General features: G+C 45.0%; 1 protein-coding gene across 2 annotated transcripts in view; it reads left to right on the top strand.

Annotated features, from left to right (window-relative positions):
• Positions 1–226: 226 nt before the first annotated feature.
• Positions 227–15,103, top strand: part of prdm10 (PR domain containing 10) — a 58,579-nt gene continuing 43,702 nt past the window's right edge. For both annotated transcript variants that reach the window (XM_084324489.1, XM_084324490.1), the window contains exons 1-8: positions 227–354; positions 877–1,041; positions 1,582–1,641; positions 2,322–2,426; positions 2,768–2,978; positions 3,740–3,981; positions 8,333–8,533; positions 14,933–15,005. In XM_084324489.1, coding sequence (XP_084180615.1) covers positions 283–354; positions 877–1,041; positions 1,582–1,641; positions 2,322–2,426; positions 2,768–2,978; positions 3,740–3,981; positions 8,333–8,533; positions 14,933–15,005 — 1,129 coding nt within the window. In that variant the 5' untranslated portion in view covers positions 227–282. The remainder of the gene's footprint in view (positions 355–876; positions 1,042–1,581; positions 1,642–2,321; positions 2,427–2,767; positions 2,979–3,739; positions 3,982–8,332; positions 8,534–14,932; positions 15,006–15,103) is intronic.

Consider the following 15,103-nt stretch of genomic DNA (forward strand, 5'->3'; position numbering starts at 1 on the left):
AAGGTACTTTTCGACCTGTTCGTATACTATTTTTTTGTGACCTAAATACCCACAATAGATGATTGTTGCATAATGCAACTTGCATTACAATTCAAGTAAAAAAATAAAAGACAACCAATCAATCCTATTTCACTGCAATGATGATACAGCCATGACATTTCCATTTGACACGCATCATTATCATTACAATCGCACATCTTATCATTGGTGTGTATATCATAGACCTCCTCAGCTGTGGTGTGATCAGGTGACAAGAGGCTACAGGCCTGGCACTGTGCTGCCATGGAGACCAAGCAAGAACCCTCTCCTGTATGGAGTCAGGCTCCCAACAATGAACCAGGCAATGCCACTCAGGTCTGTCCTCCTCTCTGACAACAGTTTGAAGAATTGATTCTCCTTCAGTGGCTACTCATAATATGCCATTTGATAATATGCTTGTTATTTTCATACAGTACATGAGTATGCATTACAAATTTACAATTCACAATCCTTTGCCCTAGGGCTGGGCGATTATGAAATATATTCATATCACAGTAATCCTCTTAACTTTTCAGGTATCTATATATATATATATATTTATATATCGCAATATCTGTTCACATGGGGAATAATCCAGTTGCTGTTCATCACATTGAACTGCATGATCATGTGAAGTGTGATATCTTTTATTTTCAAATAACATTCCCTCAAATATTGAAAATCTCATTATGACATTATTCACAACTACTGTATATCACAATATGAGTACAATAAATGATCATATGAAACTATCGGCCAACCCTACTTAAAAAAAAAAAAGGGAAGTATGGATAATGGATGTCATCGGTACCGTTGGTGGGTCATTGGCATTGTGTATTATTCTGCACCGCGTTTCAGGTGCATTTTGATGATGGCGGCACGGTGGCCCAGATCGTGTACAGCACGGATCAGCAGGACCAGGGGCAACAGCAGGTGGTCTATACTGCTGACGGGAACTCGTACACCTCAGTGGAGTCAGCGGAACACACACTGGTCTACATACACCCTGCGGATGGCACTCAGGTGAGAGCCAAGGAGGCTGGTTCAACACTAACTGACGTTGAGGTTTCAAAGGAACGCGCCAACATCATGGCGTCTTCTCCAGAATCGGACAAGAACATGGATACCAATTTCCTCTCAGTGCGTTCACTAGAAAGCTATCCGGCTGCAAGCTAGCCTAGTTTAGCACAAATGAATGGAAGTGGAATATGGACCGGCAAGCCTAGCTGTTGGCCAAAAACATCTCTCCTGGAGTTTTAAGCTAGGCTATGGTCTGTGTCCGCTTCCATTCATTTGTGTTAGGCTAGGCCAGCTTGCAGCCGGACAGCTTTCTACTGAACACACAGAGAGGAAATTGGTATCTATCTTCTTGTCTGACTCTGGAGAAGACATTAAGCGCATTTCACATAATGTTTGCGTGTTTCTTTAAGAAAGTTTCATTACTTAAGCACTGAAGTCTTACCGTGTCCCTGATCATTTGTAAATGTATAGAAGTATAATGTGCATATGTATCTTGGAAGAGTTGCTCCCCCCAGTCTTGTATTGACTCTTTATTTCTTTCAGACTGTATTTGCTGAACAGCCTCAGGTAGCCTACATTCAGCAGGATGGTACGACACAACAGGCACGTTTACCTCTTGTCACCCTGTTTTCTAGGGCTGCCTCATCAAACAAGTCATTAAGGCCTTAGTTGACCCTCACCCAAGAGTTTTTTTTTATTAGTCTTTGTACGTGTGGGTGTGATTTCATGGTGAATGTTTGTTTTTTATTGGGAAATGATAAGCACGTCTCTGGCATAAATTAAAGGAACACACCAACATTATGGGAAATGTGCTCACTGTTTTCTCCAGAGTCAGACCAGAAGATGGATACCAATTTCCTCTCTGTGCATTCAGTAGAAAGCTATTCGGCTGCAAACTAGCTTAGTTTAGCTTAGCACAAATTAGTGGAAGCGGATACGGACCACTAGCCTAACTTAAAACTCTGTCGGAGGTGTTTTTGGCCAACAGACAAATTACCTATAATATTGATGTGTTCCTTTTAATGTTAGAAGTTAGAACATTTTGAAATATACTTTGGTCTTTTAACATGCACTCTATTTAAGGAAGTTCCCTCTGCATGACTACATACATTTTCAGAAGGACAAAGACCTGGGAAACGTCGATTTAATACAGACTTAATTTGCAGACAAAATCCTAAGTCGGTTAGTTGACTACGAACTTCTGCAGTCGAGGACAGCCCTGCTGTTTTCCTAGAAGTCTAATGGCAACTGAATCATCAAATGTTAAATATTCACTTCTGCAGGTGACAGTCCTGCTGCCCAGTGGTCAGAATATGAACGCTGCCAACCTGCATGTGCTCAGTAATGTAGCTGAGGCTCCACAGACCATCCTGGAGCCCGTCTCTCAGGTAAACACCCTGGTCCTGTTGTCCATGATGATTGATATGTACTGATTATGGAGATGGTGTTTCAACAATGGGGAGTCAGCCAGCCAACCAGTCGCTTAGGGATATTCGCTATTGTAGGCTGGTAAAAAAATAAAAAATACATACTTTACAAAATGTATTGAAATATTACATTGTTGTGCGATACTTTATAATTATAGCATGTGATCAGGGCACACCTGGAGATGAGAACTTGCTCTATGCGAGGTCCCGCTCTGTTAAATACAGGTTGAATGAATCAACAAATGAATCAGTCAGTCAATTAATACTTAACCCTTTGTATCAAATGATCCCAACGCTCACAGGACCAGCTGTCCGCGTCCAACTCCCTCACCGTCATGGATGGCATAGGAGACACGTCCGCCAGTCCCCTGGGGGCTACAGACTCCACAGAGGATTCCGATGAAGAGGAGGAGGAGGAGGAGGGGGAAGAGGAGGAGGAGGAGGAGGACGACGACTCAGAGCTGGGTGACTGGGAGTCTCACCAGCCTCAGTCGTTCACCCCTCACAACCTCTGTGAGTCACGTCTTCAGTGCCCTTGATGTTCCGACCACAGATGCAGATAGAAGCGTTTCTTAGGTGCAGAGTGTGTTGACACCATATCAAAGCATGCTTGACCTTTTCCTTTTCTATCTCTTGCCTGAAAAATAACCATCTACATCCACCACACTGCCGTGATTGAAAGGAACCCTCCACCAAAAATATAAAGCCGATTATTATGCCCATGATCTCACACGTATCCCAAAAACGACACACTGTCTTGTACACAATCGGTCGGTCTGAGAGTTATTGAGTTAAAGTTACAAGGAGAATCTTCCATAAAATATATCACTGTCGGATTGATTGTGATACCTTGGTATAATTACAGTAAACAAATGAGACCATTGCCGAAACAATTGGTGATTGATAAGACCATGTTTCCCACAAACCCTGTAGATTCCTGTTGCATGGAGATTTAGCCATTTGCCATATTAATACAAAATAGAGGATATGAATCAACTTGTCACTTGTGTTTCATTATCTTTCATTCTCATTTTGCCATTAAAACCTTTATTCAATACTTCCTGGAATATGTGACATAACACATTCCAACCCTTTCACTCGATAACTCGCATATGTGTGAGATTATGGGCATAAGAAATTAGCTATATCTTTGGCTAAAGTCTTTTTAATTTGTACGTTTTCACCCGTATCTGTCTGCGGCCTTTTCCTCCCTCTAACTCCTGCTCCTTCTGGTGTTTCCTCTCTTTCCACCCTCTTCCTCTGGTGGCACCCAGGGTGTGAGGAGTGTAACAATGCCAACCCCTCTGTGTGCCAGAAGCACGGTCCCCTCCACCCCATCCCCAACCGGCCGGTGGTGTCTAAGGCTCGGGCCAGCCTGCCTCTGGTTCTCTACATTGACCGTTTTCTGGGTGGAGTGTTCTCCAAGAGACGCATCCCCAAACGCACACAGTTTGGCCCTGTAGAGGGGCACCTGGTGCCACAGAGCGAACTGCAAGACTACTACATACACCTCAAAGTAAGTCAACATGACCACTACATACATACACCTCAAAGTAAGTCAACAAGACCACTACATACACCTCAAAGTAAGTCAACACGACCACTACATACACCTCAAAGTAAGTAAAAACGGAGATGGCATTCCTTTTACTAATACCTCCACTGATGCTCCCATTCAGATTCACACTTTATCCGTCTTATCAGTAAGTTGCTACTACTACTGGTGCTACAACAACAACTACTACTACTACTGCTACTACTGCTGTTATTGCTGCTACTACTACTACTACCGCCACCACCACCACTACTAATACTACTACTACTGCTGCTACTACTACTACCACCACCACTACTACTACTACTACTGATGCTACAGCAACTACTACTACTACTACTACTACTACTACTACTACTACTACTGATGCTACAGCAACTACTACTACTGCTACTACTACTACCACCACCACTACTATTGCTGCTGCTGTTAAAACAACTACTACTACCACCACCACTACTATTGCTGCTGCTGTTGAATGAATGAATGAATGAATGAATGAATGAATGAATGAATGAATGACTTTATTTGACAATATAAAAAATAAACATGTGACAGAAAAGCACAGTCAGGATATACTGCCAAGGATGAAACACAAAAAAGCTCAGAGCTTATTTCCATTGTGGTCCTTGTGGGGGGGGGGGGGGGGGGGGGGGGTAGGGGAGTGTGATGCTTATACATGCATCATACAAAACATGACATCACAACACATCACATATACCATTTAACATTTATATACATAACAGACTCATACAACATGCAAGGTGCCTTAAGCTAAGTGTCTAGGTTAAGTATAGTCCCTTTTGAGCCATGTCTTCAGGCTGGACTTGAATCTAACGGCATTGTCTAAGATTTTCAGGTCACTGGGCAGACTGTTCCAATAGATAGCTGCTGAATACAGAAATGACTCCTTCCCCATACAGCTTCTGAATCTGACTGGCACAAAGTCAGTTGAGCTGCGCCTAGTTGGGTATGCATGGGTGTCCCTGATTCGGTTGAAGTAGTTGTTAAAGTACACTGGCACTACCTCGTGCACTATTCTGTGAACTAGGCACATCCCTATCTGGTTTACTCTGTCTTCCACCTTAAGCCATCTCATGATCTCAAAGTGTGATGGGTCAAGGTGGGTTCGGGCAGGTAGCCTTAGTATTACCCTGATTAGCTTGTTTTGTGAAGTCTGTAGTTTTATTTTCTGACTTTTGGGGGCACTGTTGTACCAGGAGCCACATGCATAGTCATAGTGACACTGTATGAGTGCTCCAGCAAGAATCTTCATCGCTGACTGATCTAGAAAATGAGAGATTCTGGCTAGGTATCTAGTCCTGTTATTGATCTTTGTAAGTGCTTGGTGAGCCATGCTTTCCCCTGATAAGCTGTTTTCCAGGACGCAACCAAGATATTTCACAGATGTTTTGTCTGTGAGAACAGTATCTCCTATTCTAATGTTAAAACCTGGCGATTTTCTGAGCCTGACCTTTGACCCGAATAGAATGGACTCAGTCTTCCCCACGTGGAGGGACAGCTTGTTGTAGCCTAGCCAGTCGCTAACCTTCTCTAGTTCTGCACTCAATGTCTGCTCAACCACTTGTTTGTCTTTGTGAGACACTAGTAAGGCGGAGTCATCCGCGTATAAAAAAAGATCACATGAGTTTTCAAGTTTCAAGTTTCTTTAATAGTTGTCATACAGAAGTACAGAATACTTTTGTACAAAATGCTTCTTACTGTTGCGCTCCAGAGACTGTGCATGACAAGATAAGTATGAAATAAAAACATAGTAAAAATTAGAAGAAAAAAAAGAGGTCACAGTGTTCAGTTTAGACATATGTACAATGTTCGTAGACGTAGTTTCCATACAATATACAATACTGTGCAGTGTACTAATATACAATACTATATAGTGCAAGGCATAAATGGACGAGGTGCAGTTTAGGTACAATTCACAGTAGGTGTACGAGTTGTAGTGCAAATCCTTTATCAATAAATATAAAGTGTAAGTGTGTTTGTGTGATCTAAAGTGTGGAGAGTGGGTGCTGCAGTGTGTTGTTTGTTTGAGTGAGTGTGTGTGTGCGTGTGGGTGTGTGTGCTGTGTGCATTTGATGGTTGTTGCATAGTGATTATTGTTCGTTTAGCGATTATTGTTCGTTTAGCAGCCTGATGGCCTGGGGATAGAAGCTCCTTCTGAGTCTTTCTGTGCTCGCCATAAGACTCCGGTATCGCTTGCCTGACGGCAGCAGTTCAAAGAGGCAGTTGTTCGGGTGGCTCGAGTCCTTAATAATTCTCTTAGCCTTCCCCTTGCACCGCTTGTTGTAAATGTTCTGGAGGGTGGGAAGCCCCCCTCTAATTGTGCGTTCGGCTGAACGTGTCACTCTTTGTAGTCTGCTACGGTCTTGTGCAGTGCTATTCCCAAACCAGGAGGTGATGTTGCCGGTCAGGATGCTCTCTATTGTACATGAGTAGAAGTTCCTAAGGATCTTCTGACTGACTTGGAACTTCCTTAGGCGCCTGAGGAAGTAGAGGCGTTGTCGTGCCTTCTTCACAACACTGTCAATGTGTGTGGTCCATGTCAAGTCCTCGGATATGTGGGCTCCGAGGTACTTGAAACTGTTCACTCTCTCAACTGGTGCCCCGTCGATGCTGAGGGGGCTGTAGTCCTTGACCCCCGACCTCCTGAAGTCCACAATCATCTCTTTTGTTTTGCTGACGTTCAGGGAGAGGCAGTTCTCCTGACACCACTGTGACAGGTTCTCTACCTCTTCCAGGTAGGCCCTTTCGTCGTTGGCAGAGATCAGGCCCACCACTACTGTGTCATCAGCAAATTTGATGATGGTGTTGTTGTTCCGCTGTGCTACGCAGTCATGTGTGTACAGGGAGTAGAGGAGGGGGCTCAGAACACAGCCCTGGGGGGCCCCTATGTTGAGCGTGATGGATGAGGAGGTGCAGTTGCCGGCTCTTACCACCTGGGGTCTGCCCGTCAGGAAGTCCAGGACCCACTGGCACAGGTCATAGTTCAAGCCCAGGTCCCTGAGCTTGGCTATGAGTTTGGAGGGGACTATGGTATTGAATGCTGAGCTGTAGTCGATGAACAGCATTCTCACATAGTTCCCCTTCCTCTTGTCCAGATGTGATGCTGCTGTGTGCAGCACATGGGCTATGGCGTCCTCCGTGGACCTGTTGGGGCGATATGCAAATTGCAGAGGGTCCAGGTTGATTGGGAGGGAGGAACAGATGTAGCCCTTCACTAGCTTCTCAAAGCACTTCATGGCTATGGAGGTGAGGGCTACAGGGCGGTAGTCGTTGAGGCAAGCGGGCGTAGATTTTTTGGGTACAGGGATGATGGTGGACTTCTTCAGACAGGTGGGGATGACGGCCTGTTCCAAGGACAGGTTGAAGATGTCAGTGAATACCGGGGCCAGTTGGTCGGCACAGACTTTTAGGACGCGGCCGGGGATGCCGTCCGGTCCTGCTGCCTTCCTGATATCCACTTTTTTAAAGATCCGTCTCACCTCATGCTCTGTTACCCTGAACACTGAGTCTCCATCAGCAGACCCCCCCCCCCCCATTGCCGTGGTTTGTAGGCTGGTGTTGTTATTCACAGCCTCAAACCTCGCATAGAAGGAGTTGAGATCATTTGCTAAGGAGATGTCACTGTTCAGTTTTCGGTACAGATTCCTGTCGCACTGTATTGCATTATAATTAGGGATGCTCGATATTGGCTTTTTTACCGATACCAATTATGAGCAAGCTGCTTTCAGGTCATTAATATACAGGAGAAAGAGGAGCGGACCCAAAACACTCCCTTGCGGGACCCCGCACTCAACTGTCCGAGGACTGGAGAGTACTCCGTTTATATCTACCACCTGTTGTCTCCCTGTTAGGTATGAACCAATCAATTTCTGAGCTGCCTCATTAAAGCCTAGAGCCCTAAGCTTCATTAAAACAACTACTACTACCACCACCACTACTATTGCTGCTGCTGTTAAAACAACAACTACTACTACTACTACTATTATCACTGCTGCTACTACTACTGCTGCTACAGCAACTACTACTACTATTATTGCTGCTACTACTACCACCACCACCACTACTACTACTGCTACTATCACTCCCACGACTTAACATTCACTACTTGATGGTTGACGGTCAGAAGGTTGCGGGTTCGAGCCCCAGCGAGCCAGAAAGCATTTGGAAAGTGGTGTTGTACAAGAGGGGGCAGTAACGAACCCTACAACGTGTAAATACAGAGTTTTGAAGTTGGCGGAAGGTGTATTCAATAGTAAAAGGGTCTGTTCCACTTTCTTTCCCTTGTTAGTTGTGCATGTTGGACGCAGACAAAGATGGAGAGAGGTCCGATGACATGTGGGTGGACCTGTCCGACGAGGACAGCTGTAACTGGATGATGTTTGTGAGACCCGCCGAGACCCACCTGGAGCAGAACCTGGTGGCCTATCAGTTTGGCTCCGAGATATTCTACACCACTATCAAGAACATCCAGCCCAAGCAAGAGCTCAAGGTAGCTATTTTTCGGTACAGATTCCTGTCGCACTGTATTGCATTATAATTAGGGATGCTCGATATTGGCTTTTTTACCGATACCAATATACCGATATTGTCCAACTCTTAATTTCCGATACCGATATCAACCGATATCACATAATGCCTATCGGCCGATAATATCGGTAGGCCGATAATATCGGACATCATTTCTATAGAAATGTAAAAAAAGAATTTTTTTTAAACCGATACCGATATTTTCCGATATCACATTTTAATGCCGATATCGGCCGATAATATCGGTAGGCCGATAATATCGGACATCCCTAATTATAATACTATGTATTGGGACTATGCATTGCAACAACATCATTATGTATCAACATCGATTTAGTTAGATGTTAAATTAGGTGTGTATATATAGTTGTGTACAGTTAAGTAGTCTTAGCGATTTCACACAGTTTATTATTGTATATTGGATCTTGCCATGTGTTTTTGTACTAGTCCAAGTCTCTAGTTCTTTGTCCAGTTTACTTGTAATGTCATGTTATGATGTAAGTATTATGTTGCACAGTCACAAAGTTTCTTTGTGAACTCCAGGAAGAATAGTGCCTGCTTTGCAACTGTTACTGTATAGCAGGGGTAGGCAACCCTAGGCACGCGTGCCTGCATAGGCACGCGGGGGCATTTCCATAGGCACAGGGGTCAGCATTAAAAAAAAAAAAAAAAAACGTATAATTTTTTATTTTTTTTTGCTTTGAAATATTATAGTGAAATATTTTGCACTGTTGTCGCATTTATCTTGTTGAAATCCTCCCACAGGTTCTTTTTACTACCACATATTTAATTGAGACCCTTTATTTGTTTATTATTTCAATTTAGCTGGAAATACATTGCTACATCATTCAGTAACATTTGCAGAGCCTTATAACAAAAACATTATTACGGTCACCATTGTGACCAGTGGGATTAATCAACACATTTTATTATTTATTTTTCTATTTCATTGAACATTGCACATGTTAAAAGCCATTTTTTTACTCAAAATGTGTGAGTATTACCAAGTCAACTTGTGTTCTTAAAACAATGACAATAAACATAGTTTTATTAGGTTGAAATAATGTGTACTTATTTTATTGTTAACTTATTATGGATTGAAAACTGAAAACCTTAAAGTGGAGATGAAGCAGTGAGCAATGTGATCCTAGTTTGTTTGTTGTGTACCTTGTGTAAGACAGGGTTCTATAATCAAATGTGAAATCTATCTTATTTGTCTGAAAAATATAATATAATATCCCTGTTTTCAACATGGGCGCCGCCATTTTGTTGCTGACGTCATGGCTGACGTCATACCGGGGGTTGGGTGTATACACTCTGGTTAGCTGCCTATATTGAATGGGTCAGTCAGCAAATAAAATGTTGCCTACAAAACAACGGGACCGCAGTGGTTCTGTTTGTATTGCTCCTGGCTGTTCAAACTAATTTTACCATGTGAGAGAGAGGAAAGTTGGTTAATTTCCACAAACTACCAGTGAAAAAAACAGTGTTGTTGACATGTTGGCTCGGGCTGCCTGCACCCAGACGGCGCGACCAGCCTGTTGGACAGGGAAGGAGGATCTGCAGCGAACACTTCATTGCCTCGGATTATGTTGTTGGGGTGGGATGTTTGTCCAGAAGACCACTAATCAGCTGAAGCCGGACGCGGTTCCCTCGGTCTTCGACAGACAGACCGGCGTTAGCTCTCGGGAGCGATCGCTAGCTAGTTGGCACCAGCCGGGGCCCGGCGTTAGCTCTCGCTAGCTAGCGTTAGCAACCGGAACGTCGCGGAGCATTCAGCCTGCTGGCTACCTAGACCCACTTCAACCAGCGTCGCGGAGCATTCAGCCTGCTGGCTACCTAGACCCACTTCAACCAGCGTCGCGGAGCATTCAGCCTGCTGGCTACCTAGACCCACTTCAACCAGCGTCGCGGAGCATTCAGCCTGCTGGCTACCTAGACCCACTTCAACCAGCGTCGCGGAGCATTCAGCCTGCTGGCTACACAAGCTGTGTAGCCAGCAGGCTGAATGCTCCGCGACGCTCCGGTTGCTAACGCTAGCTAGCGAGAGCTAACGCCGGGCCCCGGCTGGTGCCAACTAGCTAGCGATCGCTCCCGAGAGCTAACGCCGGTCTGTCTGTCGAAGACCGAGGGAACCGCGTCCGGCTTCAGCTGATTAGTGGTCTTCTGGACAAACATCCCACCCCAACAACATAATCCGAGGCAATGAAGTGTTCGCTGCAGATCCTCCTTCCCTGTCCAACAGGCTGGTCGCGCCGTCTGGGTGCAGGCAGCCCGAGCCAACATGTCAACAACACTGTTTTTTTCACTGGTAGTTTGTGGAAATTAACCAACTTTCCTCTCTCTCACATGGTAAAATTAGTTTGAACAGCCAGGAGCAATACAAACAGAACCACCGCGGTCCCGTTGTTTTGTAGGCAACATTTTATTTGCTGACTGACCCATTCAATATAGGCAGCTAACCAGAGTGTATACACCCAACCCCCGGTATGACGTCAGCAACAAAATGGCCACGCCCATAATGCTAAATGCTTCAGAAATGTACACAACAAATCGTTTTTTCTTAGAAACAGCTTATTTTTATAACGTGACTTCTTCTGTGGCTTATCTAAATACTAATGTGATGCTATGAATATGTATTTATCGCACTGATTCATTTCCACTTTAATGCACAGTAACTGAACTCAATATTTTTAAGTTCTGGTAACTTATTATTTTATTTTTTACAGTGTAGTCTTGCGATCAATCAAAACTTATTTACATGATATACCAAGTTCAAGTTCAAGTTCTTTAATAGTTGTCATACAGAAGTACAGAATACTTTCATACAAAATGCTTCTTACTGTTACGCTCCAGAGACTGTGCTAGACAAGATAGTATCAAATAACATAATAACATAATATAGCATGAATTTAGAAGAAGAAAATGAGGTCACAGTGTTCGGTATAGACATATGTACAATGTTCTGAGTTACCATATAATATACAATACACAATACTATGCAGTGTACTAATGTACAGTACTATCTAGTGCAAAGCAGAAATGGGATGAGGTACAATTTTAGGTACAATTTACAGTAAGGTGTACGAGTTGTAGTGCAATCCTTCATCCATAAATATAAAGTGTGGGGAGTGGGTGCTACAGTGTGTTTGTTTAAAGTGGGTGTGTGCTATAAGTGTGTGGAGTGGGTGCTACAGTGTGTTTGTTTAAAGTGAGTGTGTGCGTGTGGATGTGTGTGCTATGTGCGTTTGGTGGTTGTTGTTGTGTAGTGTTCATTCATTGTTCGTTTAGCAGCCTGATGGCCTGGGGATAGAAGCTTCTTCTGAGTCTTTCTGTGCTCGCCTTGAGACTCCTGTATCGCTTGCCTGAACGCAGCAGTTCAAAGAGGCAGTTGTTCGGGTGACTGGAGTCTTTAATGATTCTCTTAGCCTTGCCCTTGCAACGCTTGTAGTAAATGTTCTGGAGGGTGGGGAGCCCCCCTCCAATTGTGCGTTCGGCTGAACGTGTCACTCTTTGTAGTCTGCTTTGGTCTTGTGCAGTGCTATTCCCAAACCAGGAGGTGATGTTGCCGGTCAAGATGCTCTCTATTGTACATGAGTAGAAGTTCTTAAGGATCTTCTGGCTGACTTGGAACTTCCTTAGGCGCCTGAGGAAGTAGAGGCGTTGTCGTGCCTTCTTCACAACACTGTTAATGTGTGTGGTCCATGTCAAGTCCTCGGATATGTAGGCTCCGAGGTACTTAAAGCTGTTGACTCTCTCAACCGGTGCCCCGTCGATGCTGAGGGGGCTGTAGTCCTTGACCCCCGACCTCCTGAAGTCCACAATCATCTCCTTTGTTTAGCTGACGTTCAGGGAGAGGCTGTTTTCCTGGCACCATCCCGCCAGGACCTTGACCTCTTCCAGGTAGGCCCTCTCGTCGTTGGCAGAGATCAGGCCCACCACCACTGTGTCGTCAGCAAATTTGACGATTGTATTGCTACTCCGCTGAGCCACACAGTCGTGTGTGTACAGGGAGTAGAGGAGGGGACTCAGAACACAGCCCTGGGGGGCCCCTATGTTGAGGGTGATGGATGAGGAGGTGCAGTTGCCTGCTCTCACCACCTGGGGTCTGCCAGTCAGGAAGTCCAAGACCCACTGGCAGAGGTCATAGCCCAAGCCCAGGTCCCTGAGCTTGGCTATGAGTATGGAGGGGACTATGGTATTGAATGCCGAGCTGTAGTCGATGAATAGCATTCTCACATAGTTCCCCTGCCTCTTGTCCAGGTGTGATGCTGCTGTGTGCAGCACATGGGATATGGCGTCCTCCGTGGACCTGTTGGGGCGGTATGCAAATTGCAGGGGGTCCATGTTGATGGGGAGGGAGGAGCAGATGTAGCCCTTTACTAGCTTCTCGAAGCACTTCATGGCTATGGAGGTGAGAGCTACAGGGCGGTAGTCGTTGAGGCAAGCAGGCTTGGATTTTTTGGGTACAGGGATAATAGTGGACTTCTTCAGGCAGGTGGGGATGACAGCCTGTTCTAAGGACAGGTTAAATATGTCAGTGAATACTGGGGCCAGTTGGTCGGCACAGACTTTTAGGACGCGGCCGGGGATGCCGTCTGGACCTGCTGCCTTCCTGATATTCACTTTTTTAAAGGTCCGCCTCACCTCATGCTCTGTTACCCTGAACACTGCGCCTCCATCAGCAGCCGACCCCCCCCCCCCATTGCCGAGGCTTGTGAGCTGGTGTTGTTATTACCAGCATCAAACCTCGCATAGAAGGTATTGAGGTCATTTGCTAAGGAGATGTCACTGTTCAGTTTGAGGGAGGCGCCTTTGTAGTCTGTCATCGTTTTGAGCCCCTGCCACATAGCTCTAGAGTCAGCTTGTTCAAACTGGAGTTCAATTTTATCCCTGTAGCGTCGTTTGGCCTCTGACACAGTCCTCCTTACGTTGTATCGCGCCACCTTGTGGTCATTCATGTTGCCTGCCTCTAGGCCGTCGTTGTATGCTTTGGTGCGCTCTCTCAGAGCTTCACGGACGGATTTGTCTACCCAGGGTTTTTGATTTGGGTAAACTTTCATTTTGGTAGTGGGGATTGTTTCTTTCACCCTAGTACAAACATAGTCCAGCACTGTCTCCGTGTAGGCATTAATGTTATCTGTGTCGCGGAACACATTCCAGTCTGTGTTGTGAAACACTGACCGGATCGTATCCTCTGACGTCACATCCCATTTCTGCACCTCTCGCGAGACTACGGGAGTACTTTTAATTCTCTGTCTGTACTTTGGTGAAAGAAAAATTGATGCGTGATCTGACTTACCGAAGCCACTATCAGAATGAGCCTTGTAGCCACCTTTAAATTGCGTGTAACAGTGATCTAGGATGTTACCGCCTCTGGTGTTGCAAGTCACATGCTGATAGAAGTCGGGCAATACCTTTCTCAGATTGGCGCTATTGAAATCTCCCAGAACTAAAATGGCGGCGTTAACATTCGCCTCTTGGATTCTATTTACCTCGTCGTGTAGTCTGGAGAGCGCAACCTTGTTGCTGGCTTGCGGTGGAATATACACTCCGACCAGGACGATCGCCGTTAACTCCCTCGGGAGGAAGAAAGGACGACACTTGATGGTTATATATTCCAGTTCTGGGGAGCAGTGGTTGGATAATTCCTTCACGTTAGTTGGGTCACTCCAATTTTTGTTCAACATGAAGGCAATACCTCCTCCACGTTGTTTACCGGATTCTGCTGTTCTATCCTTGCGGTGAATGAAGAAATGATCGGCCGGTTGGATGGCGTGGTCTGGGACTTCTGGCGCCAGCCACGTCTCGATGAAGCAGAGAACGTTACAGTCCCTAACGTCTCTCTGGAATTGAATCCTTATATATATATATACCTCACATTCACCCTCCATTCACATCCTGGTGTTCTCCTGGTGTTCTCCATTAGGCCTGTAGGTGGAGCTATGACAGCACACGTACAGTACACACACCGATGGTGTGTGATGTGTCCAAAAATGAATGGGCAAATGTGAGTGAAATGGTCGCACTGTATGCAGCTGTTTGTCTGCATTGCATTCCCCCCCCCCAACTCAGATTTAGGGTTGATACAACCATCATAATAATATTGTTAATAATAACAATAACAATAATGATGTAATAATGTAAAAATTATCATTAAAAAGACCTGATTATGAGGAAAAAAAATTACGATACATGGAATACTGTTGAGGCACACTAGTTACAACTATATTTCAAACAGGCACTCCATGTCAAAAAGGTTGCTGACCCCTGCTGTATAGGGTAGATCCGCAAATCCGCAATAGCGCTCCGATTTCCATAACCCCCCCACACACACACATTTTGATATTTCCCTCTGCAGGTCTGGTATGCAGCCTCTTATGCAGAGTTTGTCAATCAGAAAATCCACAACGTCACTGAGGAAGAGAGAAAAGGTGAGGACTCAGTCTTCATGTCATGCTCGGCAAGAAACAATGTAGGACAATCTTGAAAAGGTGGCACTCCCATCAATACAAATTTCTTTGGCAATCGG

The sequence above is a fragment of the Notolepis coatsorum genome, assembly GCF_963971535.1.
Source record: "Notolepis coatsorum genome assembly, chromosome: 1".
In the NCBI taxonomy this organism is placed as follows: domain Eukaryota; kingdom Metazoa; phylum Chordata; class Actinopteri; order Aulopiformes; family Paralepididae; genus Notolepis; species Notolepis coatsorum.